The 27142-nt window shown below is 36.4% G+C and overlaps 1 protein-coding gene across 1 annotated transcript in view; it reads right to left on the minus strand.

Moving 5' to 3' along the window:
* The window catches only part of LOC142217107 (uncharacterized), a 37530-nt gene extending 10655 nt beyond the window's left edge, over window positions 1–26875 (minus strand). Inside the window, exons 1-38 of the mRNA XM_075285299.1 lie at window positions 26866–26875; window positions 25954–26072; window positions 25032–25156; window positions 24520–24652; window positions 24173–24388; window positions 23910–24077; window positions 22561–22698; window positions 22426–22475; window positions 22070–22190; window positions 21902–21987; window positions 21281–21404; window positions 20972–21156; window positions 20594–20684; window positions 20378–20498; window positions 17670–17854; window positions 17241–17396; window positions 16768–16901; window positions 16348–16484; window positions 16084–16178; window positions 14771–14941; window positions 12751–12897; window positions 12126–12334; window positions 11872–11978; window positions 11621–11733; window positions 11215–11289; window positions 9569–9715; window positions 9196–9404; window positions 5459–5519; window positions 5086–5294; window positions 4089–4149; window positions 3747–3924; window positions 3224–3336; window positions 2719–2865; window positions 2346–2554; window positions 1625–1745; window positions 1349–1495; window positions 1007–1184; window positions 338–354 (exon numbers count right to left, since the gene is read on the minus strand). Coding sequence (XP_075141400.1) covers window positions 338–354; window positions 1007–1184; window positions 1349–1495; window positions 1625–1745; window positions 2346–2554; window positions 2719–2865; window positions 3224–3336; window positions 3747–3924; window positions 4089–4149; window positions 5086–5294; window positions 5459–5519; window positions 9196–9404; window positions 9569–9715; window positions 11215–11289; window positions 11621–11733; window positions 11872–11978; window positions 12126–12334; window positions 12751–12897; window positions 14771–14941; window positions 16084–16178; window positions 16348–16484; window positions 16768–16901; window positions 17241–17396; window positions 17670–17854; window positions 20378–20498; window positions 20594–20684; window positions 20972–21156; window positions 21281–21404; window positions 21902–21987; window positions 22070–22190; window positions 22426–22475; window positions 22561–22698; window positions 23910–24077; window positions 24173–24388; window positions 24520–24652; window positions 25032–25156; window positions 25954–26072; window positions 26866–26875 — 5013 coding nt within the window. The remainder of the gene's footprint in view (window positions 1–337; window positions 355–1006; window positions 1185–1348; window positions 1496–1624; window positions 1746–2345; window positions 2555–2718; window positions 2866–3223; window positions 3337–3746; window positions 3925–4088; window positions 4150–5085; window positions 5295–5458; window positions 5520–9195; window positions 9405–9568; window positions 9716–11214; window positions 11290–11620; window positions 11734–11871; window positions 11979–12125; window positions 12335–12750; window positions 12898–14770; window positions 14942–16083; window positions 16179–16347; window positions 16485–16767; window positions 16902–17240; window positions 17397–17669; window positions 17855–20377; window positions 20499–20593; window positions 20685–20971; window positions 21157–21280; window positions 21405–21901; window positions 21988–22069; window positions 22191–22425; window positions 22476–22560; window positions 22699–23909; window positions 24078–24172; window positions 24389–24519; window positions 24653–25031; window positions 25157–25953; window positions 26073–26865) is intronic.
* Between the last annotated feature and the right edge of the window lie 267 nt (window positions 26876–27142).

Raw genomic sequence — 27142 nt, forward strand, 5'->3', positions numbered from 1 at the left:
TTTCAAAACTGAATAGGACATATGGATATAAGAAAATTAGTAATATATCTTATTAGTGAAATATGTTGTATGTAATAAAATATGTCATATTATGTTATAGAGAAAGGGGTAGAAAGAGGCTGCTGGAAAACACACAAAGGTAACGGGTAACAGTAATGGCTACAATCTACTATTCTCTGAGCCAGGTAGCTCTTTTTAATAATGCAACGTAAAAGAGAACAGGCTATCAGGGTAAAGGATGAAGCAATAAATAATTTAAAACATCCTTCTCCCCTTCCTCTCTCCATAGAGATCTGTATGTGAGTTAGATACATCTATGAATTCTAAGAAAACAAACAGGCTGATAAAAGCAGACTAAAAAGGAAAAAAAGACTTTCTTAACAAGATATAATACAATTTTCCTACAATCAAATGTACTATTCGTTTCTGAAAAGTTTTTTCTAAATTGGAGATATGATTTATAAAATGTGTACATTTCCTTACCCCTGTAAGGTTTTTATTGAAACGGGTCAAGTCTTCTGAGGTAGCATATTTGATAAAATCTCCAAAATTGATCTGTTTCCAGGTTGCGTAATCAGAAGCATCACAAGCAATTCCTACAAATGAAAAAAGGGATCAAAACCTGCTTTGTCAGAAATTAAAAATGATATGATATAAAAGTATAAAATCTATTATTTGCAGAAGATGGAGTATCTGTGTGTGGATATTTTACCTATCTCACCAGGAGCCATACCTGTAGCATTTGACTGATGACTCATATATGTTTTGATAAAGTAATTGTAGATGTCTCTCCCGGTGTTATCATCCAGAATGCCCGAAACAAGGTTGAATGCATTTACTCTGTGTCACAAATGAAATATAATAACGATATGTCAGGATTTCATTACAATATGAAATTATGTCAAATGTTTTGACCTGTCTTAGAAACGCAAGAGATAGCGCATGTGCCATATTGTGGGTATACTTTGTACTTACATAGCTTGATAGGAATCGCAGGTAATGTTACTTGGCAGGAACCCAAGAATGGTTTGATTAAAATATTGGATCAAGACAACCAAGTCGGTCTCTAACAAAGCCTTCCATTCTTTACTGGTATAAGTAGTGAAGTTGGACTGAAGTTGCTTAACCTCAACAGCCAAGAGAGTCTCTTTAACAAAGGTTACGTTCTCCTGAGATACATTTGCCTACAGAAAAAATAGAGTATTACTAAGATATCGCAAAAACAAATGTAATCGAAATGGCCACCTAGCAGCAAATATTTTGTATGGGCATGACATGAATTTTGAATTTGAGAATCCGAGTCATCTTTAAAATCATAGATGTTAGTTTGAGGATCAGAATTGCTTACCTGTATCGCTGATGATGACAGAGCAGTCACAAAAGCTGTGACATTTTTTAGGTCCACCTTACTTAGATATAAAATGAGCAAGGTTTCATTCTGAAGAACATCTGTCCTGATCACTATGTCAGCCGTAGCATTTAGTGTGAGAATATTCTGGAGAAGAAGAAGTCATACAAAAAAATCAGCTTTTTAATTTTGAAAAGAAAAAGACTCAGCCTAATTGATAATATAGATAACGGAATCAATAATTTCCTATTTGCAAAAACGGTATTTGTTGCCTACAGCAAACATGTTTAAAAGTTTGTCCCATCTTGACTTTGAGACCTGCTGAGAACTACTATCGACAGATGCCAAAAGTTTCCATGTAAAAATTAGAAGTGTGAGAAAACGGAAAACAGATTTCCTTAATAAAATATAATACAACTATTGTTCTAATCAAATGTACTATTCGTTTCTGAAAAGTTTTTTCTAAATTGGAGATATGATTTATAAAATATGTACATTTCCTTACCCCTGTAATGTTTTTATTGAAACGGGTCAAGTCTTCTGAGGTAGCATATTTGATAAAATCTCCAAAATTGATCTGTTTCCAGGTTGCGTAATCAGAAGCATCACAAGCAATTCCTACAAATGAAAAAAGGGATCAAAACCTGCTTTGTCAGAAATTAAAAATGATATAATATAAAAGTATAAAATCTATTATTTGCAGAAGATGGAGTATCTGTGTGTGGACATTTTACCTATCTCACCAGGAGCCATACCTGTAGCATTTGACTGATGACTCATATATGTTTTGATAAAGTAATTGTAGATGTCTCTCCCGGTGTTATCATCCAGAATGCCCGAAACAAGGTTGAATGCATTTACTCTGTGTCACAAATGAAATATAATAACGATATGTCAGGATTTCATTACAATATGAAATTATGTCAAATGTTTTGACCTGTTTTAGAAACGCAAGAGATAGCGCATGTGCCATATTGTGGGTATACTTTGTACTTACATAGCTTGATAGGAATCGCAGGTAATGTTACTTGGCAGGAACCCAAGAATGGTTTGATTAAAATATTGGATCAAGACAACCAAGTCGGTCTCTAACAAAGCCTTCCATTCTTTACTGGTATAAGTAGTGAAGTTGGACTGAAGTTGCTTAACCTCAACAGCCAAGAGAGTCTCTTTAACAAAGGTTACGTTCTCCTGAGATACATTTGCCTACAGAAAAAATAGAGTATTACTAAGATATCACAAAAACAAATGTAATCGAAATGGCCACCTAGCAGCAAATATTTTGTATGGGCATGACATGAATTTTGAATTTGAGAATCCGAGTCATCTTTAAAATCATAGATGTTAGTTTGAGGATCAGAATTGCTTACCTGTATCGCTGATGATGACAGAGCAGTCACAAAAGCTGTGACATTTTTTAGGTCCACCTTACTTAGATATAAAATGAGCAAGGTTTCATTCTGAAGAACATCTGTCCTGATCACTATGTCAGCCGTAGCATTTAGTGTGAGAATATTCTGGAGAAGAAGAAGTCATATAAAAAAATCAGCTTTTTAATTTTGAAAAGAAAAAGACTCAGCCTAATTGATAATATAGATAACGGAATCAATAATTTCCTATTTGCAAAAACGGTATTTGTTGCCTACAGCAAACATGTTTAAAAGTTTGTCCCATCTTGACTTTGAGACCTGCTGAGAATTACTATCGACAGATGCCAAAAGTTTCCATGTAAAAATTAAAAGTGTGAGAAAACGGAAAACAGATTTCCTTAATAAAATATAATACAACTTTTGTTCTAATCAAATGTACTATTCGTTTCTGAAAAGTTTTTTCTAAATTGGAGATATGATTTATAAAATGTGTACATTTCCTTACCCCTGTAAGATTTTTATTGAAACGGGTCAAGTCTTCTGAGGTAGTATATTTGATAAAATCTCCAAAATTGATCTGTTTCCAGGTTGCGTAATCAGAAGCATCACAAGCAATTCCTACAAATGAAAAAAGGGATCAAAACCTGCTTTGTCAGAAATTAAAAATGATATGATATAAAAGTATAAAATCTATTATTTGCAGAAGATGGAGTATCTGTGTGTGGACATTTTACCTATCTCACCAGGAGCCATACCTGTAGCATTTGACTGATGACTCATATATGTTTTGATAAAGTAATTGTAGATGTCTCTCCCGGTGTTATCATCCAGAATGCCCGAAACAAGGTTGAATGCATTTACTCTGTGTCACAAATGAAATATAATAACGATATGTCAGGATTTCATTACAATATGAAATTATGTCAAATGTTTTGACCTGTCTTAGAAACGCAAGAGATAGCGCATGTGCCATATTGTGGGTTTACTTTGTACTTACATAGCTTGATAGGAATCGCAGGTAATGTTACTTGGCAGGAACCCAAGAATGGTTTGATTAAAATATTGGATCAAGACAACCAAGTCAGTCTCTAACAAAGCCTTCCATTCTTTACTGGTATAAGTAGTAAAGGTGGACTGAAGTTGCTTAACCTCAACAGCCAAGAGAGTCTCTTTAACAAAGGTTACGTTCTCCTGAGATACATTTGCCTACAGAAAAAATAGAGTATTACTAAGATTTCACAAAAACAAATGTAATCGAAATGGCCACCTAGCAGCAAATATTTTGTATGGGCATGACATGAATTTTGAATTTGAGAATCCGAGTCATCTTTAAAATCATAGATGTTAGTTTGAGGATCAGAATTGCTTACCTGTATCGCTGATGATGACAGAGCAGTCACAAAAGCTGTGACATTTTTTAGGTCCACCTTACTTAGATATAAAATGAGCAAGGTTTCATTCTGAAGAACATCTGTCCTGATCACTATGTCAGCCGTAGCATTTAGTGTGAGAATATTCTGGAGAAGAAGAAGTCATATAAAAAAATCAGCTTTTTAATTTTGAAAAGAAAAAGACTCAGCCTAATTGATAATATAGATAACGGAATCAATAATTTCCTATTTGCAAAAACGGTATTTGTTGCCTACAGCAAACATATTTAAAAGTTTGTCCCATCTTGACTTTGAGACCTGCTGAGAATTACTATCGACAGATGCCAAAAGTTTCCATGTAAAAATTAAAAGTGTGAGAAAACGGAAAACAGATTTCCTTAATAAAATATAATACAACTTTTGTTCTAATCAAATGTACTATTCGTTTCTGAAAAGTTTTTTCTAAATTGGAGATATGATTTATAAAATGTGTACATTTCCTTACCCCTGTAAGATTTTTATTGAAACGGGTCAAGTCTTCTGAGGTAGCATATTTGATAAAATCTCCAAAATTGATCTGTTTCCAGGTTGCGTAATCAGAAGCATCACAAGCAATTCCTACAAATGAAAAAAGGGATCAAAACCTGCTTTGTCAGAAATTAAAAATGATATGATATAAAAGTATAAAATCTATTATTTGCAGAAGATGGAGTATCTGTGTGTGGACATTTTACCTATCTCACCAGGAGCCATACCTGTAGCATTTGACTGATGACTCATATATGTTTTGATAAAGTAATTGTAGATGTCTCTCCCGGTGTTATCATCCAGAATGCCCGAAACAAGGTTGAATGCATTTACTCTGTGTCACAAATGAAATATAATAACGATATGTCAGGATTTCATTACAATATGAAATTATGTCAAATGTTTTGACCTGTCTTAGAAACGCAAGAGATAGCGCATGTGCCATATTGTGGGTATACTTTGTACTTACATAGCTTGATAGGAATCGCAGGTAATGTTACTTGGCAGGAACCCAAGAATGGTTTGATTAAAATATTGGATCAAGACAACCAAGTCGGTCTCTAACAAAGCCTTCCATTCTTTACTGGTATAAGTAGTAAAGGTGGACTGAAGTTGCTTAACCTCAACAGCCAAGAGAGTCTCTTTAACAAAGGTTACGTTCTCCTGAGATACATTTGCCTACAGAAAAAATAGAGTATTACTAAGATATCACAAAAACAAATGTAATCGAAATGGCCACCTAGCAGCAAATATTTTGTATGGGCATGACATGAATTTTGAATTTGAGAATCCGATGCATCTTTAAAATCATAGATGTTAGTTTGAGGATCAGAATTGCTTACCTGTATCGCTGATGATGACAGAGCAGTCACAAAAGCTGTGACATTTTTTAGGTCCACCTTACTTAGATATAAAATGAGCAAGGTTTCATTCTGAAGAACATCTGTCCTGATCACTATTTCAGCCGTAGCATTTAGTGTGAGAATATTCTGGAGAAGAAGAAGTCATACAAAAAAATCAGCTTTTTAATTTTGAAAAGAAAAAGACTCAGCCTAATTGATAATATAGATAAAGGAATCAATAATTTCCTATTTGCAAAAACGGTATTTGTTGCCTACAGCAAACATGTTTAAAAGTTTGTCCCATCTTGACTTTGAGACCTGCTGAGAACTACTATCGACAGATGCCAAAAGTTTCCATGTAAAAATTAAAAGTGTGAGAAAACGGAAAACAGATTTCCTTAATAAAATATAATACAACTTTTGTTCTAATCAAATGTACTATTCGTTTCTGAAAAGTTTTTTCTAAATTGGAGATATGATTTATAAAATGTGTACATTTCCTTACCCCTGTAAGGTTTTTATTGAAACGGGTCAAGTCTTCTGAGGTAGCATATTTGATAAAATCTCCAAAATTGATCTGTTTCCAGGTTGCGTAATCAGAAGCATCACAAGCAATTCCTACAAATGAAAAAAGGGATCAAAACCTGCTTTGTCAGAAATTAAAAATGATATGATATAAAAGTATAAAATCTATTATTTGCAGAAGATGGAGTATCTGTGTGTGGACATTTTACCTATCTCACCAGGAGCCATACCTGTAGCATTTGACTGATGACTCATATATGTTTTGATAAAGTAATTGTAGATGTCTCTCCCGGTGTTATCATCCAGAATGCCCGAAACAAGGTTGAATGCATTTACTCTGTGTCACAAATGAAATATAATAACGATATGTCAGGATTTCATTACAATATGAAATTATGTCAAATGTTTTGACCTGTCTTAGAAACGCAAGAGATAGCGCATGTGCCATATTGTGGGTTTACTTTGTACTTACATAGCTTGATAGGAATCGCAGGTAATGTTACTTGGCAGGAACCCAAGAATGGTTTGATTAAAATATTGGATCAAGACAACCAAGTCGGTCTCTAACAAAGCCTTCCATTCTTTACTGGTATAAGTAGTAAAGGTGGACTGAAGTTGCTTAACCTCAACAGCCAAGAGAGTCTCTTTAACAAAGGTTACGTTCTCCTGAGATACATTTGCCTACAGAAAAAATAGAGTATTACTAAGATTTCACAAAAACAAATGTAATCGAAATGGCCACCTAGCAGCAAATATTTTGTATGGGCATGACATGATTTTTGAATGTGAAAATCCAAGTCATCTTTAAAATCATAGATGTTAGTTTGAGGATCAGAATTGCTTACCTGTATCGCTGATGATGACAGAGCAGTCACAAAAGCTGTGACATTTTTTAGGTCCACCTTACTTAGATATAAAATGAGCAAGGTTTCATTCTGAAGAACATCTGTCCTGATCACTATGTCAGCCGTAGCATTTAGTGTGAGAATATTCTGGAGAAGAAGAAGTCATATAAAAAAATCAGCTTTTTAATTTTGAAAAGAAAAATACTCAGCCGAATTGATAATATAGATAACGGAATCAATAATTTCCTATTTGCAAAAACGGTATTTGTTGCCTACAGCAAACATGTTTAAAAGTTTGTCCCATCTTGACTTTGAGACCTGCTGAGAACTACTATCGACAGATGCCAAAAGTTTCCATGTAAAAATTAAAAGTGTGAGAAAACGGAAAACAGATTTCCTTAATAAAATATAATACAACTTTTGTTCTAATCAAATGTACTATTCGTTTCTGAAAAGTTTTTTCTAAATTGGAGATATGATTTATAAAATGTGTACATTTCCTTACCCCTGTAAGATTTTTATTGAAACGGGTCAAGTCTTCTGAGGTAGCATATTTGATAAAATCTCCAAAATTGATCTGTTTCCAGGTTGCGTAATCAGAAGCATCACAAGCAATTCCTACAAATGAAAAAAGGGATCAAAACCTGCTTTGTCAGAAATTAAAAATGATATAATATAAAAGTATAAAATCTATTATTTGCAGAAGATGGAGTATCTGTGTGTGGACATTTTACCTATCTCACCAGGAGCCATACCTGTAGCATTTGACTGATGACTCATATATGTTTTGATAAAGTAATTGTAGATGTCTCTCCCGGTGTTATCATCCAGAATGCCCGAAACAAGGTTGAATGCATTTACTCTGTGTCACAAATGAAATATAATAACGATATGTCAGGATTTCATTACAATATGAAATTATGTCAAATGTTTTGACCTGTCTTAGAAACGCAAGAGATAGCGCATGTGCCATATTGTGGGTTTACTTTGTACTTACATAGCTTGATAGGAATCGCAGGTAATGTTACTTGGCAGGAACCCAAGAATGGTTTGATTAAAATATTGGATCAAGACAACCAAGTCGGTCTCTAACAAAGCCTTCCATTCTTTACTGGTATAAGTAGTAAAGGTGGACTGAAGTTGCTTAACCTCAACAGCCAAGAGAGTCTCTTTAACAAAGGTTACGTTCTCCTGAGATACATTTGCCTACAGAAAAAATAGAGTATTACTAAGATTTCACAAAAACAAATGTAATCGAAATGGCCACCTAGCAGCAAATATTTTGTATGGGCATGACATGATTTTTGAATGTGAAAATCCAAGTCATCTTTAAAATCATAGATGTTAGTTTGAGGATCAGAATTGCTTACCTGTATCGCTGATGATGACAGAGCAGTCACAAAAGCTGTGACATTTTTTAGGTCCACCTTACTTAGATATAAAATGAGCAAGGTTTCATTCTGAAGAACATCTGTCCTGATCACTATGTCAGCCGTAGCATTTAGTGTGAGAATATTCTGGAGAAGAAGAAGTCATATAAAAAAATCAGCTTTTTAATTTTGAAAAGAAAAATACTCAGCCGAATTGATAATATAGATAACGGAATCAATAATTTCCTATTTGCAAAAACGGTATTTGTTGCCTACAGCAAACATGTTTAAAAGTTTGTCCCATCTTGACTTTGAGACCTGCTGAGAACTACTATCGACAGATGCCAAAAGTTTCCATGTAAAAATTAAAAGTGTGAGAAAACGGAAAACAGATTTCCTTAATAAAATATAATACAACTTTTGTTCTAATCAAATGTACTATTCGTTTCTGAAAAGTTTTTTCTAAATTGGAGATATGATTTATAAAATGTGTACATTTCCTTACCCCTGTAAGATTTTTATTGAAACGGGTCAAGTCTTCTGAGGTAGCATATTTGATAAAATCTCCAAAATTGATCTGTTTCCAGGTTGCGTAATCAGAAGCATCACAAGCAATTCCTACAAATGAAAAAAGGGATCAAAACCTGCTTTGTCAGAAATTAAAAATGATATAATATAAAAGTATAAAATCTATTATTTGCAGAAGATGGAGTATCTGTGTGTGGACATTTTACCTATCTCACCAGGAGCCATACCTGTAGCATTTGACTGATGACTCATATATGTTTTGATAAAGTAATTGTAGATGTCTCTCCCGGTGTTATCATCCAGAATGCCCGAAACAAGGTTGAATGCATTTACTCTGTGTCACAAATGAAATATAATAACGATATGTCAGGATTTCATTACAATATGAAATTATGTCAAATGTTTTGACCTGTCTTAGAAACGCAAGAGATAGCGCATGTGCCATATTGTGGGTATACTTTGTACTTACATAGCTTGATAGGAATCGCAGGTAATGTTACTTGGCAGGAACCCAAGAATGGTTTGATTAAAATATTGGATCAAGACAACCAAGTCGGTCTCTAACAAAGCCTTCCATTCTTTACTGGTATAAGTAGTAAAGGTGGACTGAAGTTGCTTAACCTCAACAGCCAAGAGAGTCTCTTTAACAAAGGTTACGTTCTCCTGAGATACATTTGCCTACAGAAAAAATAGAGTATTACTAAGATATCACAAAAACAAATGTAATCGAAATGGCCACCTAGCAGCAAATATTTTGTATGGGCATGACATGAATTTTGAATTTGAGAATCAGATGCATCTTTAAAATCATAGATGTTAGTTTGAGGATCAGAATTGCTTACCTGTATCGCTGATGATGACAGAGCAGTCACAAAAGCTGTGACATTTTTTAGGTCCACCTTACTTAGATATAAAATGAGCAAGGTTTCATTCTGAAGAACATCTGTCCTGATCACTATTTCAGCCGTAGCATTTAGTGTGAGAATATTCTGGAGAAGAAGAAGTCATACAAAAAAATCCGCTTTTTAATTTTGAAAAGAAAAAGACTCAGCCTAATTGATAATATAGATAACGGAATCAATAATTTCCTATTTGCAAAAACGGTATTTGTTGCCTACAGCAAACATGTTTAAAAGTTTGTCCCATCTTGACTTTGAGACCTGCTGAGAACTACTATCGACAGATGCCAAAAGTTTCCATGTAAAAATTAAAAGTGTGAGAAAACGGAAAACAGATTTCCTTAATAAAATATAATACAACTTTTGTTCTAATCAAATGTACTATTCGTTTCTGAAAAGTTTTTTCTAAATTGGAGATATGATTTATAAAATGTGTACATTTCCTTACCCCTGTAAGGTTTTTATTGAAACGGGTCAAGTCTTCTGAGGTAGCATATTTGATAAAATCTCCAAAATTGATCTGTTTCCAGGTTGCGTAATCAGAAGCATCACAAGCAATTCCTACAAATGAAAAAAGGGATCAAACCCTGCTTTGTCAGAAATTAAAAATGATATGATATAAAAGTATAAAATCTATTATTTGCAGAAGATGGAGTATCTGTGTGTGGACATTTTACCTATCTCACCAGGAGCCATACCTGTAGCATTTGACTGATGACTCATATATGTTTTGATAAAGTAATTGTAGATGTCTCTCCCGGTGTTATCATCCAGAATGCCCGAAACAAGGTTGAATGCATTTACTCTGTGTCACAAATGAAATATAATAACAATATGTCAGGATTTCATTACAATATGAAATTATGTCAAATGTTTTGACCTGTCATAGAAACACAAGAGATAGCGCATGTGCCATATTGTGTGTATACTTTTTACTTACATAGCTTGATAGGAATCGCAAGTAATGTTACTTGGCAGGAACCCAAGAATGGTTTGATTAAAATATTGGATCAAGACAACCAAGTCGGTCTCTAACAAAGCCTTCCATTCTTTACTGGTATAAGTAGTGAAGTTGGACTGAAGTTGCTTAACCTCAACAGCCAAGAGAGTCTCTTTAACAAAGGTTACGTTCTCCTGAGATACATTTGCCTACAGAAAAAATAGAGTATTACTAAGATATCACAAAAACAAATGTAATCGAAATGGCCACCTAGCAGCAAATATTTTGTATGGGCATGACATGATTTTTGAATGTGAAAATCCGAGTCATCTTTAAAATCATAGATGTTAGTTTGAGGATCAGAATTGCTTACCTGTATCGCTGATGATGACAGAGCAGTCACAAAAGCTGTGACATTTTTTAGGTCCACCTTACTTAGATATAAAATGAGCAAGGTTTCATTCTGAAGAACATCTGTCCTGATCACTATGTCAGCCGTAGCATTTAGTGTGAGAATATTCTGGAGAAGAAGAAGTCATATAAAAAAATCAGCTTTTCAATTTTGAAAAGAAAAAGACTCAGCCTAATTGATAATATAGATAACGGAATCAATAATTTCCTATTTGCAAAAACGGTATTTGTTGCCTACAGCAAACATGTTTAAAAGTTTGTCCCATCTTGACTTTGAGACCTGCTGAGAACTATCGACAGATGCCAAAAGTTTCTAAAACAGTCGGAGGAATACAAATTTAGCTTTTTATTGAGGGCAGGAAAAACAGTGTTATATTTAGACAGTTGAGATAATTGAGGCCCAATTGGTTCTATTTCTATGCTACCTTTGAATATCATCCTTGTGGAGATTGAAATGCTTATATGGAATGAAAACATTTAAACAACATAATCCCATAAATCATTTTTTTTTTTTTGCCATCCTTTTTGACCTGTGGAAATCAAGTATTGATGGGGACCCTAAATAATTATTTCAAACGGAAAGATGTGAGTATATCGAGAACCATTTTCCTAGTCAACTTTCAAATATTTGGACTTTCACCTACCTGTGTAAGGTTTTTATTGAAATTGATCAAGTCTGTGAATGTGGAATATTTGAAAAAGTAGCCTAAATTGATCTGAGTCCAAGTTTGGTAGTCAGAAGCTCCACATGTAGTACCTTTAAATGAGAAAAATGGGACAAAACTCTCCTTGTTAAAAGTCTATAATGATATTGTATAAAAAGAAGAATAACATCATTTATGGAAGATTTTCTATTTGCATCTTGGTATTTTTCCCAGCTCACCAGGAGTCTTACCTGTGGAATTTAACTGTTTAGTGAGATACGTCTTGATGAATTCATTGTAGATCTCTGTCCCGACCTCATCACTCAGCGTGCCATTAGCAAGGCTTAATCCACGTATTCTATGTTAAAATAAAATATAGGAACGACACATCTTTAGTTTATCATGTCAAGGAACTATCTTAGAAAGTTGCTTTTTATTTCAATTATTAGGAATGAGATGGTATATCTCCTACATTATCTTTATATAGCATATGCTTGGAACTTACATGGCTTGATAGGAATCACAGGTGATGTTTATTGGCAAGAGCCAAAGAATGGTTTGATTAAAATTCTCAATCAAGACAGTCAAGTCGGTCTCAAACAAAACTTGCCATTCTTTACTGGTATAGTTAGAGAAGCTGGACTGAAGTTGCTGAAGCTCCACAGCCAAAAGAGTTTCCTTTACTGTGTTTACCTGGTCCCGAGACAGATTTGCCTAAAGAAATTTTAGGGTATTTTATTTAGATTTCTTGAAATACATTCAACCAAATTGGCACCCTAGTAGAAATGTTTTCTTAACTTGTAAAATAATCTTAGAACTATGAAAGTCTTACGGTCAGTTCACATGTGAACTGCCCGCGCGGGTTTTGACACCGAGAGAGACGCGGCGAGCCGCGTCCCTCTTGTCAAAATTCGCCTGCCGCGACCATCGCGGTCGCGGCTTTCCCCTCCGCTGTCAGCTCAAATGAATGAGCCAACATAGGAGGGAGCTGCCGGGGGCGGAAGCTGCGCGGCTGAGCCCGCGCGGCTTCCACCTGAAGAAAGGGCATGTCCTTTCTTTTCTCCGCTAGCGGCAGCCCGCATATCACATATATATATCTACATATCAGTGTGAGGATTACAATTATTTACCTTTTGTGCAGCGGATGATAGAGAAGTCACAAAGGCTGTGGTATTCTTTAGTTCTACCTTACTTAGATAAAACGTTAACAAGGTTTTGTTTTGAAGAACATCTGTTTTAATCACAAGCTCAGCTATATCATTTAATGTGAGGGAGCCCTGGGGAAAAAAAAACAATATCATGGTGAGAAATCTGCCACATTGTTATACACTCACCGGCCACTTTATTAGGTACACCTGTCCAACTGCTCGTTAACACTTAATTTCTAATCAGCCAATCACATGGCAGCAACTCAGTGCATTTAGGCATGTAGACATGGTCAAGACAATCTCCTGCAGTTGAAACCGAGCATCAGTATGGGGAAGAAAGGTGATTTGAGTGCCTTTGAACGTGGCATGGTTGTTGGTGCCAGAAGGGCTGGTCTGAGTATTTCAGAAACTGCTGATCTACTGGGATTTTCACGCACAACCATCTCTAGGGTTTACAGAGAATGGTCCGAAAAAGAAAAAACATCCAGTGAGCGGCAGTTCTGTGGGCGGAAATGCGTTGTTGATGCCAGAGGTCAGAGGAGAATGGCCAGACTGGTTCGAGCTGATAGAAAGGCAACAGTGACTCAAATAGCCACCCGTTACAACCAAGGTAGCCAGAAGAGCATCTCTGAACGCACAGTACGTCGAACTTTGAGGCAGATGGGCTACAGCAGCAGAAGACCACACCGGGTGCCACTCCTTTCAGCTAAGAACAGGAAACTGAGGCTACAATTTGCACAAGCTCATCGAAATTGGACAATTGAAGATTGGAAAAACGTTGCCTGGTCTGATGAGTCTCGATTTCTGCTGCGACATTCGGATGGTAGGGTCAGAATTTGGCGTCAACAACATGAAAGCATGGATCCATCCTGCCTTGTATCAACGGTTCAGGCTGGTGGTGGTGGTGTCATGGTGTGGGGAATATTTTCTTGGCACTCTTTGGGCCCCTTGGTACCAATTGAGCATCGTTGCAACGCCAAAGCCTACCTGAGTATTGTTGCTGACCATGTCCATCCCTTTATGACCACAATGTACCCAACATCTGATGGCTACTTTCAGCAGGATAATGCAATGCCATGTCATAAAGATGGAATCATCTCAGACTGGTTTCTTGAACATGACAATGAGTTCACTGTACTCCAATGGCCTCCACAGTCACCAGATCTCAATCCAATAGAGCATCTTTGGGATGTGGTGGAACGGGAGATTCGCATCATGGATGTGCAGCCGACAAATCTGCGGCAACTGTGTGATGCCATCATGTCAATATGGACCAAAATCTCTGAGGAATGCTTCCAGCACCTTGTTGAATCTATGCCACGAAGAATTGAGGCAGTTCTGAAGGCAAAAGGGGGTCCAACCCGTTACTAGCATGGTGTACCTAATAAAGTGGCCGGTGAGTGTAAATTAGACTTCTATATAAATATTAATAAAAATATCAATATTTTCCTCTTTGCACACTCTGTTTTTATAGTTTGTGATGGAATACCTGAAGAATTGTGTTTTCTTTGACAATAGATCACATACATACATATTTTCCAATGATGTCTATTTAGACAGAATAAACATTTGCCTGGCAGTCACAACCTTTTCCAAAATTATGATGGTGACCCATTCTGTGTAATAGAATAGGCTCATTCTGTTTGATTAGGAGCTTTTTTTATCTTTTGAAGACAGTTTTTAGTTAGATCAGTTTTACCACCTTGTTTCTGGCAATAATAATATAATAAGAGGTGTTTTTTTTTTTTTTTTTTTTAAATCTTAGTCTTTTATTGTATATGGTGCACCGACCATAATAAATGTAAACTATAAGGTTACTCCAGGACTTTCAGTTCAGGGTAATCCTGTGGACATAAATTTACCTTCATGCATTTAAATCTTACAAACCTGTAGCTTGTTGAAATCAGATGTGGATCTCTAAATTTTATTTAAAAAATAAAGGTAAGAGAACATGAAGGCTAATATTAGTGGTGATATTCAACATATTTAGGCTATTACTCACCTGAATAGGTATTGTCTCATTTACTCCACTAGATACATTAAGTCCCAGTTCTTTGATCTCTGTTTGTGTATGTACCGACACCCAGGCTTGCACTACAGCACTGCTGGATATTGTATTGATGTCGAGGATGTTACTTCCAAGGAGATCTCTAATAATTGTTGCCCCTAATTTCTATACGGCAATGAGAATAAAATTGTATTAATACTTTGATTTTTGGAAATATATGAAAATGATAAACACAGGTCCATTGAATGCAGGAACTTTTTATGGTTACAAAATCAGACGTGATTTCCTTATTGTGGCCAGGTTAACTTCTGATACATGTAGATTTCCTGCCTGATAACCTGTGTGCAATAAGGAAATCATGGCTGGGTTTCTGACAAGTGCCAGACCGAAAGTTCTTGTATTTATGTTTTTTGTGTCTATGACGGGTCAGATACCCATTCATGATTTCCTTATTGTAGCCAGGGACACAACAAGTATGAAAAGATAACCCATGTATTCATGGTAATATTCACTGGCAACTGTTGAAGACAACAGACAGTCACTACTAAGATTGTTCGAGAAAATTGTTAAAATTCTGCAAAATTAGTTATATTTGTAAAATTGTGTAGCTTTTAATTGTCTAGAAATTTCGGTATGGATATGTTATAGTTATAGACATTCTGTATTATACCTAAACATAAGTATAACTGATATGTTGCATTTTACAAAAAGGCATCAATTTTGAAATTTCAACATTTCTACTGCAGATTTTTATCTGCAGTGTGTGGATGGGATTATCCAGAATCCTATCCACTTTACAAGTACTGTAACATGCAGCCAAAATACTGCGTATTTGCAACGGGGAGTCCCAACCTTAAGTTGGCTTTCGTTGTATCATAATTTTGCACCAAAATTTTGGTTTTCTATTGGTTTACATTGTTCTATCTCTAGCCACACCTCTTTTTTGACCACCTAAATCCCATTCCTGGTAATCTACATTTCTTTGTCAGATTAGATACTAAAGTTTATGAAATACAACTAGATATGAGGGAATTTATAGAAGTTAAGACTCCATTATTCATTTGTACTATCTATGTCCACATGATGTAATCTTGTGCTGATTCTGAGGTGGATTCTGCTTCAAAATCAGCTTCACATTCTGCCCCTAAGCTACTTCCCATTGAGAGGTAGAGATTAGAGTACGACCCTGTAAATATACTGGTGTGAGTTAGAACTGAAATTTGTGTCAGTCCCTCGCTGTCATAGATTTCAGTTCTGGTACAGGGACAAATATTTTTCATTCTATACATTTACATCTATAAATTTACCTTAACCACATCTGGATTCAGTCCTGTGAATGTAATCAGGTCCATTTCTGGGAAACCTTTGGCATAAAGTAGTAGATCCTCAAATTTTGCACCCCCTGCAGAAGAAAATAGTGGCAATGATATTTTAAGTGGAGATTAATAACAGTAAGACACTGAAGAAAGAATGTCCATCCCAAGTCCCAATCTTTCTTTGCATAACAATTTCTGGTTCCATAGGTAGTCCAATAGTCAAAGGATTTGCAAACATCCAACACTATGTCTTACCTATCACTGGGCTTATTATCTGGAAGTAAGCATTAGAAGAGTTGTCAAAAGATGAGTAGGCTGTCGTCATCATGCTGTAGAGAAGGTCTTTCTGTGCTTGAGTGCAAGTGGATGTATCCAGGGGTTTGCTAGAATTTCTAAAATCAAAAGTAATGATTTTACATCCATTCATTTCTACAAACAATATAATTTTTTTTTAATCAAAGTAGTTATAGCAATAGTATTGATTGCAAATGAGACTGAATCAGATAGATGTACAGTACTAATTGCATGTTATAGGGCCAGTTGAATAATAAAGAAAAAAAACCAGAAGCATATTGATAAGTATACATTAAGCTAACAAAACAATCACTTATCAAGTCAACAAAATGTGTCACTTATGTGATGATTGAAGGAAGGGACCAGCAGGCAGATACTTACAGAAATTCGTTATCAGTAATTTTTTGGATTAGGGTCTCATTTAAGCCACAAATATAGGGAGCCAAGACAGTGAGTGCTGTTCCGTCTAATGATGCATTTGGAGAATGTAGATATTGTGTCACCAAGGCATTTATCTGTAAGTAATGTAGCCACAGTATTAGAAAACAGTAACAAAATACTGGAGGTTAATTTCTAGTCTAAAGTCTACATATATCAAATTATTATTCTAAGATCAAGTCCATACACAAAAGTAGTTAAGTATTCCACTGGTTTCAGAGTTTCAGACATTCATGACTACAGTAGTAAATTTCAGTATTTGTAAAGTGGAGAAGAGAGAGCACAGGCTTTTTGAATATCTGTTGTAGCTGTACCAACACGAATTTAATAAGTCCTGTAAGTACATGTCAACGGACCCTATACCACATGCTGTCTACAGCTAAAAAATATATACAGTAGTTTTCTCCTTCTCTTACCTTTGAGTCATTAGTTTTCCAGGATGCACCTTCTAGAAGAGCTTCTAAAGTGTCCACTGTTGTGATGTTCCATTGACTGATTTCCTCCATGTTATACATCATGGCAATGTTGCCTATTTGTAAGAGATATGGCTCTGGTACAGCAATAGGAAAGATCTGTTGGGGGAAAACAAGGTACTTGATCTAGAGATGTCAATATTTCAGAACTCATTATTCTAATGCTTATTTCTATTTCCCAGAGACTTATTTTTCCAATGAAAGCTGTCTAAATCTGTATGCATTGTGTTCCCCCCAGTGGTAGTTACCGGCGGCCAGAAATTGATTTGGAGCTTTATATCAAGCTAAAGTGCTTTTAATCTCCCTGTATGTCAATGAGTGGTGTGCTTCTTACTAAATACAAAAGTTATTACTTATAATTAAGCATCTTACCGTATCCAGTTTATTTTTGAGCACTTGAAGTTGGTCATTATCGAAGGCCAGGCTTCCAAGTATTTCTAAGTTTTCTTTTAATGTTGTATTACTGAGACATTCATCTAGTTGTGTGGCAGTGTAGGTGGCAACGATATACTCCTGCTGCTTGGTGATCATATCTGTAGTAAGCTCTTCACAATAAGCTGTACAGAGACATAATATATGGAAAGCTTTATCATATTCCTGTGTAGACCACCAAATACTATTGCACTGTTGACCTTTTTTCTTCTAAAATAACTAGAGAATTACACCTAACATTCTTAGGGGAGTACATGGGGTAAATATGATTCTATGTATGCCACTACAATCCAGTCATAACACCTGACTATATCTCACTCCATACTTTTATGAGAGAGATGGAGAAATGACCATTTAACTGGTTCCCAAATAGTCATACTTGAGGGAGAAGAACTGATTTATTCTTCTTATAAGTACATGGAATGAACCAGAGCAAATTCTCATTTACAAGTCCCATGCTAACTACAGGGATGTTATTATGTTATTATGACAGGTACACCCATGTTTGTCATACTAAATGTCAAGTAATGTAAAGGGATGCAGTTGTGGATTCTGGAACATGTAGGCGTAGGCTCCCAACCCGTGACCAATATCTTAAAGATGGATATCACATCAGCTTATGCAAACGATAATTCTCTTTATTGATCACAAGTGTAGTCATGGTAGAGCACAAGAGGCTGAGGAAGGTCTTGACTATAGACCAAAAAACATTTTGCTCTGCCATGACTACACTTGTGATTAATAAAGAGAATTATCATTTGCACAACCTGGTGTGACGTCCATCTTTTAAAAAAAATTCTAAGTGATATAACATTTTTATAGACAAAAGATAAACTTCACACTGTTGATGCTGAACCAATTACCACATGTTTTATTGGTAGAGTACAGATAAACGTTTTCGGTCCACTGACCTTCCTCGGACTCTACATCAAGTATAAGAAAAACCACAGTGTAAGCAATGAAGTATCATTACATGAATATAGGTGACAATGGTGCATACATATGTACATATATACAAATATACAAATAATATACAAGAAAGGCCATATCGCTAAACGGTAGGGTATTCTCCAACAAATCCATCCTGAAGATATATCTGATTGTACCAAGTCAAGGATATGAAACAAGAATGCACCACGTTCACAGTCATGAAAAATTAATGAGCAGGAATGATGAAATATGTAATCTAAAATAACCAAAACAAGTGCAGTAAGAAGGGGGAATATTCACCTGCAGTATCTGACAAGTGGAGATAATAATGGAATAGAACGCCAGGGTAGGGCAATCCAATAGATCTAAGAGTATAATGATACATGCACAGAAGTGAATATACAGGTACATATTATTGGAAAAGGTAGATGAGCTCTTGTAGTTCAATACAGGAGCCTACTGCGCAGGCGTCGGAAGTTGGACCGCATCAGAAGACAAGTGGCGGAGTTGCTGCTCAAGAAGGAGGCGGCGCTGGAAACAGCTCTCGGGCAGCAATGGGGACGCGCTCACAGGCATTTCATCGCTGGGGCCCACCCTCATTGCTGCGGAGAGCTCATTTGCATACTGGTTAAAACCGGTATTTCTACGGAACAGCGCAGCGGAGACCACATCTAAAGGTAGGAGATGAATAGCCTTTCTTAAGGCTATTCCGACATGGTCATTAGAAAAAATGTTAGTTTATTGGTAGAATCCCTTTAAGGGCTTCTGCCTCTTTTTAAATGCACGAGACGCCAATTGTGCGCGCCTCTCTCACCTCAAAACTTAAGCATTTCGTTTTCCGGTATCTTACATCTCTGTGCAGACAACTGGATGGTTTTTGCGGGCCTGGACGGGCTACAGCGAAGGTAAAGACCCCTTGACAACGAGCTCATCTACCTTTTCCAATAATATGTACCCGTATATTCACTTCTGTGCATGTAACATTATACTCTTAGATCTATTGGATTGCCCTACCCTGGCGTTCTATTCCATTATTATCTCCACTTGTCAGATACTGCAGGTGAATATTCCCCCTTCTTACTGCACTTGTTTTGGTTATTTTAGATTACATATTTCATCATTCCTGCTCATTTATTTTTCAGGACTGTGAACGTGGTGCATTCTTGTTTCATATCCTTGACTTGGTACAATCAGATATATCTTCAGGATGGATTTGTTGGAGAATACCCTACCGTTTAGCGATATGGCCTTTCTTGTATATTATTTGTATATATGTACATATGTATGCACCATTGTCACCTATATTCATGTAATGATACTTCATTGTTTACACTGTGGTTTTTCTTATACTTGATGTAGAGTCTGAAGAAGGTCAGTGGACCGAAAACGTTTATCTGTACTCTACCAATAAAACATGCGGTAATTGGTTCAGCATCAACAGTGTGAAGTTCATTTTTTGTCTATTGGAGACGGGTTGGGACCCTAACTTCACTAACCTGGACTACATCTGTATCCTTACACACGATTACATTTTTATACTTCCAGTGCACTGAATTTAAGAAGGTTGTGTTTCCTAAAATGAAAGTCTGCCAAAAACATTTTGAGTCCTGCTTGCACTCCCCATACATTGTTATTATAGAGATTATTTGCAGGGGAAGCAGTCAGTCAGATCTCTCCCAGGAATTTACATATTTGCAAAGTTATGCTTTACAACATACAAGCTGCTCGAGTGATGAGTCTTGCTGGAACCTTCAGTTGACTCATCACAGATGTGAACACCGTCTTATATTGAATCTTAATGACCGTCAGGAATCCTGGGAAGAACTGTCTCTTTACAGCCTGCAATGTAAAAACAGTGTTCAGTCAGTTCAGTGTTTGTCCCACAGATTATCGTACTTTGTACAGTATGGTGGAGAATTTACAATTAGTATTACCGTGTTAATCAGCCTAAGGGTGCTGCTGTCAATAGTGCTGAAAAGGGTTCCAATTTTTTTCAAAGTTGAGACAGACCACGTGGTTGGACCTCTGAAGAAAAGAAACATACTCTTTGAGCTTGGATAGGGTTTCTAGTTATCAATCCCTTAATATAATTTCATTTCACTCAGTACTTAAACTGGTGGATACCCCTCTATAGTTAGTAGACCTGTACGTCTGTAATCAGAGATCTTGGATGTGGAGAGAGATGGAGATCTCTAGGCTATAATACATAGAGTCATGGTACTTTATGTCCTTTATGTCTTGCAATCATTGGAGGTATCAGCTCACAGACTTCTAATGACAACGTACAGCTATGGTTTTATATTCATACATACCCATATATGGCTTTCAGTTTCAGTAAGATAGCTGACTTTTGCGAATCAGTAAAAGAAGAGCAGGATTGAAGGGCTTGTAACACATAGGAATCGGAATTATTAATTTCTTGGGCTGTCAGGTCACAGACGAGGCTGCCCAATGTCTGTAGGGTGTCCTTGGTAATAATAGTTGCACTCCCAATATTCTGCAGACAGAAAAACCAGCATTACTCAACATTATTGGTGTCTGTTGGTGTTAACCATACAACCCTCTTCCTTTTAGAAACGATACCTCATTAATAATCCACATCATAATATTAATGGCCTTACCAGACAGCTTCTTGCACTGTTCAGTAGAGCTACTCTCTTTGCAGATCCCTGGGCCAACAGGTTAATATTGGCCTTTCCTACACGTGTGAAATATTCCTTACATTGGGATGATGCAGTATAAGGTCTAAAAAGGAAATAAACATTAGCTTTATAGTGAGTGTACGTATACATTGACATTATTAATGTTAGAATCACTGATGTGAATGTTGAAGTCTGTAGGCACAACTTTCGTCCCAAAGGAAGATGTTATTCATCTTTGTATTATCTTTTAATACACTACTGAATTCAGCTAGACCTTCTCTTCCTTTGATCAACTTTTAACACTATTTTGTTGTTAGATCCAACATTATTTGGCAACTAACTTCTTTATTTTTAAAGTAGGTTTGTCATAAAGATGTTTCAATGTATTATAAAGTCTCTATAAGGGATAAAAATGTGATAAGATCCAAAATTGTGTGCTGATTTCTTAATATGCCATGTGGGTTGGTTTTAGTTTTGAAGTCTTTAGTTAGTGACCATTGAAATGCATGAAGGTTACAAAATAATTTCCATGTTCTCCAATAAATAATTGCAATGAGTCAGCTTCTGGTCACTTGATATTATTAATGATAAAGTACTTACCCTAAGTACAGAAGAACATCACTGGAATAGCTTGTGAAATCTGCTTGAGCTCCGTTTGTTGTAAGTTTCTTGGACAAGCAGTTTAGCTACAATAGATATAGTGTTACCATGAGGCCATCTTCACTGCATTGTCAGTGTTCTACATCTTATTGTCATTGTCTCACTTACCTGGCTGCTCCCTAAGTTCACAGATTTTCCGGTCATAGATTTAATGAGACTGACAAACTGAGCATCATTTAGATTCTTTGCAGCTCCGCATGTAAAACCTTGCAGGACGTTAGAAGATAACCTAGAAAAGAAATAATCTGTATGACCCATCTGCTGACTGAAGCCCTCCCTCCACCCCATCTTCTCAGGATAGAAGAACTTGGACTGGGCGACTGGAAAGGGAGAGATGCAAATAAACAGTAATATGTTCCATTATGGCAATTGAAAAGGTTGTTTGTTATATTCAAGTAGAATAACTGTTTCAAATAAACAATAGATATGTTATTTTAAAGTTTTTTATTTATTTAATTACTTACATGGAGTAGTCTGTAACTTGGATAAGAACTATCTGGAAAAACACCTGAGCCTGAAGGAAAATTATATATTAGACTAAAATGATATATGAAGTTAAAACATTAATAGTAGTTTATGTAGGTGTAAGGGTTGCATACCTGGCTGGCCTTCCATTTCATTTGGTTTATTACACTGATATTAAAAGTGGGTGTTATCAGTTTTGATGCAGGGATATTACTGGCTAGGTTGGCTGGTACAGACTGGAAGATACTCTGCGTTGAGCTGACCTGAATCACCTATAGAAGACATAGATATGTTATATAATAGAATTATGTTCAAACTAGTATCACCTCTCCAACAGAACAACAGAGAGGTGGACTGGTAAAATAATGGTAACGCACGGAGTCTCATGAACCCCATTGACTATAATGTGTCTGTCGTTTTTAAACTGAAACCAGTGGAAGAAAAAGTTATTTGTTTATTATGAAGAATATTGAACTGTATAATATAATTTTTAGCAAAGTTTCATATAAAATTCTGATAGTGGTCCACACCACATCAGCCACTAGTTTTCCATGATTTTGTTTTCTTTTGGAAGAAATAAAAAGTGACTTGTCTGTTGCATTGCTTTTGAGGGAAGAATACATCTCCAAAAGTTCACACCACTCATGGAGAAAGGAGGAAAGGTCCAACTTGAGAAGGGAACTTTCTCTCAATGTTTGACTGAACCCAGTGAGCTTCCTCCATATGCATTCCGTGTGTGAACACTTCTGCGCAGCATTCCGCTCCAGAGTAGGTCCGAAGAATGGGCCTAATCAGGAAGGAGACTCAGGCCACAAACGCTGTGGCTGAGTCAGCCGCGAAATCTGCGGCAAGATAGGGCAGCTCACTTCTTTTTTCCCCTACTAGCTAGCGGAAAAAAGAAGCGAGCGGCTCCCATTGAAGTCGATGGGAGCAGTTTTTGGAGGCAGATTCTATGCCAAAATCTGCTCCAAAAACTCTGTGTGAACATACCCTAAGTCTATCAGGAAGGCTGCCTTCCTATGAGATCCATATCCTGTTACTATACAGTTTCAGTTATGAATAACAACTAGATATAGATAAGTATACAGATAGCACGATCCTTATGATGTGGTGCCCGGAATTTGCTTAACGTTATGTTCACACTACCATTGTTAATGCCATTGACATTAACTATTGCAGAGTAACTGACACAAACAGACAGAGCCTCCTCCGTGTGTCCATTCCCATTGACACTAATTTAAACAACATAATGGACATTATCTTTCTTCTTGTGTGTTTACTTTTGTAACAAAATATTAAGTCCTGCACAACTTTTTTTCCGTTAGAAAATTTTAAAAAAACCCATTTTCTACATTGGAGTAAATGCAGACAGACACCAGACGGATGTTCATGATGCTGAAATATGGACGTAGAAAGACACCATCAGATAACCATATTGGGAAAATACAATGCAGTTGGGATTTGTCTCAACATGGTAACCCACCTTCAGGATAAATCTTTGTTGTAGTGCAACTGGGGCTTGCTCCATGTAGGTAGTAAATGATGAAATAGCAGTCAAATGTCGGATGTCTTTGGAAGTCAAGCTGTCTATCTTAGAAGATGGTAGTCCAATAATTAGGCTGCCAAGATTCTCCAAGTTCTTAGCAGTGATCTACAAGTAAAAGACATATCTCACATGTTAGTCTAGACATACAGTACATGCATATCTTTTTTTCCAACATCTATAGACATACTTGTCTATCTTACCTGATAATTAACTTCTATCAGTTTGGTAACTATGGCGGATGCCTGAGTGATACTCCAGCCAGTAATAGCCGATAAAGTGCTTATGCTATTCATTATGACCGTGCCATTTCTGATCTGTAATATTGTGGAGGTCGGAAGTCCAACAGCCAGAGAGCCAAGTGATGTTAGGACTTCTGATGTGATCTCTGATACAGAAGATAGGAGACCAGACAATGCCTACAAAGGACATATTGTAAGTAAGTGTCACCAAGGACCCACATAAATATTGAGTTGGCCACCAATGACCCTTCATAGCAGCGTGCCAGTTGTGTGATGATAAATAAGATCAGTGTGACTGAAGCACTTACTTCTTGGTTCACAGTATAGCTGCTGCTGTAGTTACATGTCTTCAGGAGGTTCAGTGTAGCCATAGCTTGGGCATCAGTAATTCCGTCAATATTCAAATTAGCAATTGCATAACATAGTACATTTGGAGGAATGCTGCAAATAAGGAAATAAAATGTTATTTTATATAATTTACTTACAGAAGTATGGTAACGGAGAACATAAAATCTTTGTTGTTGTTGTTTCCTGATACATAATAGGAGTTACATCCAAGTACAAAAAGCTGGTTAGCTTGATTCAAAGAAGACAACTTAACCCCTAGAATCGTATACAAAGAAGTAAAGCAAAGAAATGTCTTCATATACACGTATATAGATGTAAACATGCTGTGTGATTAAACACAGTTATCCAAAGACACCAAATGGCTAACTGTGGGTGCTACTTTTCATCACCATGTAATACTTATGCTATTACAGTAACATATTGCAGCATTTTTGCCTGGTCTTTATAGACATTTTGATGGAACGTTACATACTTATCTAGTGAATAGCTTGAATTCTGTGTGGTCAGTAACTGTGCATAGTACACTAGCAGGTCTTCAGTAAGATTTAATGTTTTAACCAAAGCCAATGTCTTGTTGTCCACCGAAAACTGCTGTAACTGTTAAAGACATAATAATAAGGGGAGTGAAGGCATGTTCAATAATATGTTTTGATATTATTTACTATTTCAGCTTTCTGATGTTAATGATAACTGAAGTAAACACTATGAGTAAGCGTTGACATCAGTGTAGGCATATGGCTGGTATACAAACACCAATTGTGATACCCCCCACCCATTACTATTATAAAAACCTTTGGCAAATGTTAATATGAAAGAAACATTACAACCGGATAGCTTAAAGGCAGCCTACAACCTTTCTCAAGAATGTTCACCTGCTACCAACACATTTCAGTGACAAACAACATATCTTGTTATGTATGTCACCTTTAAAGATTTGGAGTAGAAAAATTTTGACATCTTATGTAAATGAGACAGGTGGTGCACTGGGTTGGATGGGTGATGTCTTAGGAGGATCAGTGGGAGAATCAAATTTTACTGCACAGGGAGGAGATAGTATGGGTCTGAGTGCCAAGAACAGTGCTTCAGAGAGATGAAGGTCCGCCCCCAGTGCACCAACTGCCTCATTTTCATAAGACTTCAATGTTGTATTTCTCTAGATCTATAAAAGTGACATACATAATGTATGTATGTTCTTTATCAGTTTAATGTGCTATATAACACGGTGATGTGAGTTGAATATTTTTTGGGGAGGTGGTAGACTCCCTTTAATTTCTATCCAATATCAGGCATTGATTATGTCATTAACACCTTAGCTTTTTGGTGGATGCCACTGAGGTGATTCCCAAGGATACAAAAGACATTCACTAACTCCTAATATTAATGGTCATACTTACCAGTGCTTCGTTGCTGCTAAAGGACCTGAGATCATCAGCACTGCAAAAGGTCAGATAAACGTCCAAGTTGTCAACAATCCATGAATTGCTACCATTTGTATAGCATTTTGGTGTGGGATCTAAAAAAAACAAGCGTAAGCAATTAGTAAAATGTTGAAGCTCTTAAGATAGAATTTGCACTGAAAGAGTTGCTTCTGTGATTAAATTATGTTAAGTACTTCTTTGCAGTTGGTTGGAAACGATAATCCCAGTTTTATTATTGAAAATATACCCAGCAGAACAGCCTTAATTTATCTTTTCAGCACGTAGTCTTTGCTCTGTACATAAACTGTAATAAAATGCCAATCCATTCAAAAACAGTATCTACTAATCCTAGACATGGTGTTGTTCAAGTTGTGAAATGTAAATCTCACTGATGCTGCAGTCTCATAAATGAAGTTTGGAGCGATTCACAAGATGGTTTAGAGTAAATAAACAAATGGCGCTCTTTTACTTGAAATTGGTTGTCAATACTGATTTATCAATGTAGGAGATGAGGCTCTCCTAAAATCACCAGTTTTTAGTGAACAGATGTTCGCAAAATCGATGTATGTTGGTGTGAGACGCATTCTACAGATAATAAGTGGAATTAGGGTCCCAAACCATAGATCCAATAAAATACGGATTCCACTCCAGATAAGCATTCTTTATCATTTTTTATTCTGTTCGCACATGTGATATGGTAGTGTGTTGCAACAATAGCGACATTTCGGTTGACATATTTTTTCTGGGCTTATCACTACCGAGAGTTTATATTACTATTAAAAGTTTTGTTGTAGGTGATCACCTTTTTGGACTTATTTTGGCTGTTATGGTGCTTCTCTATTTCCTTATACAGTATTGCTGTTCTGGATATATCACATGAGTACTCACCTCCCGCCATGCCTCCGTTTCCATCGCCAGAAGCTGCACTCCTTTGTTACAAGTCCTGTGCTGTCTGTGCCTGGTAACAGCTGCAGTCTCAGTGGTGACCTTTTCACAATTGGCATGTGACTGCTATGAAGTGCCAATTGTGAAGAGGTGACAACAAAGTTTTCTTATTGATTAGAGCCTTCTTGACATTGGCTGTACTATTACGGCAGCTGCTGCCTCTTTAAGGATAGCGACCACTTTGCTACAGAGCAGTGTCTGTAGCCACCAGTTTTCCGGT

Source organism: Leptodactylus fuscus, chromosome 8 (assembly GCF_031893055.1).
Source record: "Leptodactylus fuscus isolate aLepFus1 chromosome 8, aLepFus1.hap2, whole genome shotgun sequence".
In the NCBI taxonomy this organism is placed as follows: domain Eukaryota; kingdom Metazoa; phylum Chordata; class Amphibia; order Anura; family Leptodactylidae; genus Leptodactylus; species Leptodactylus fuscus.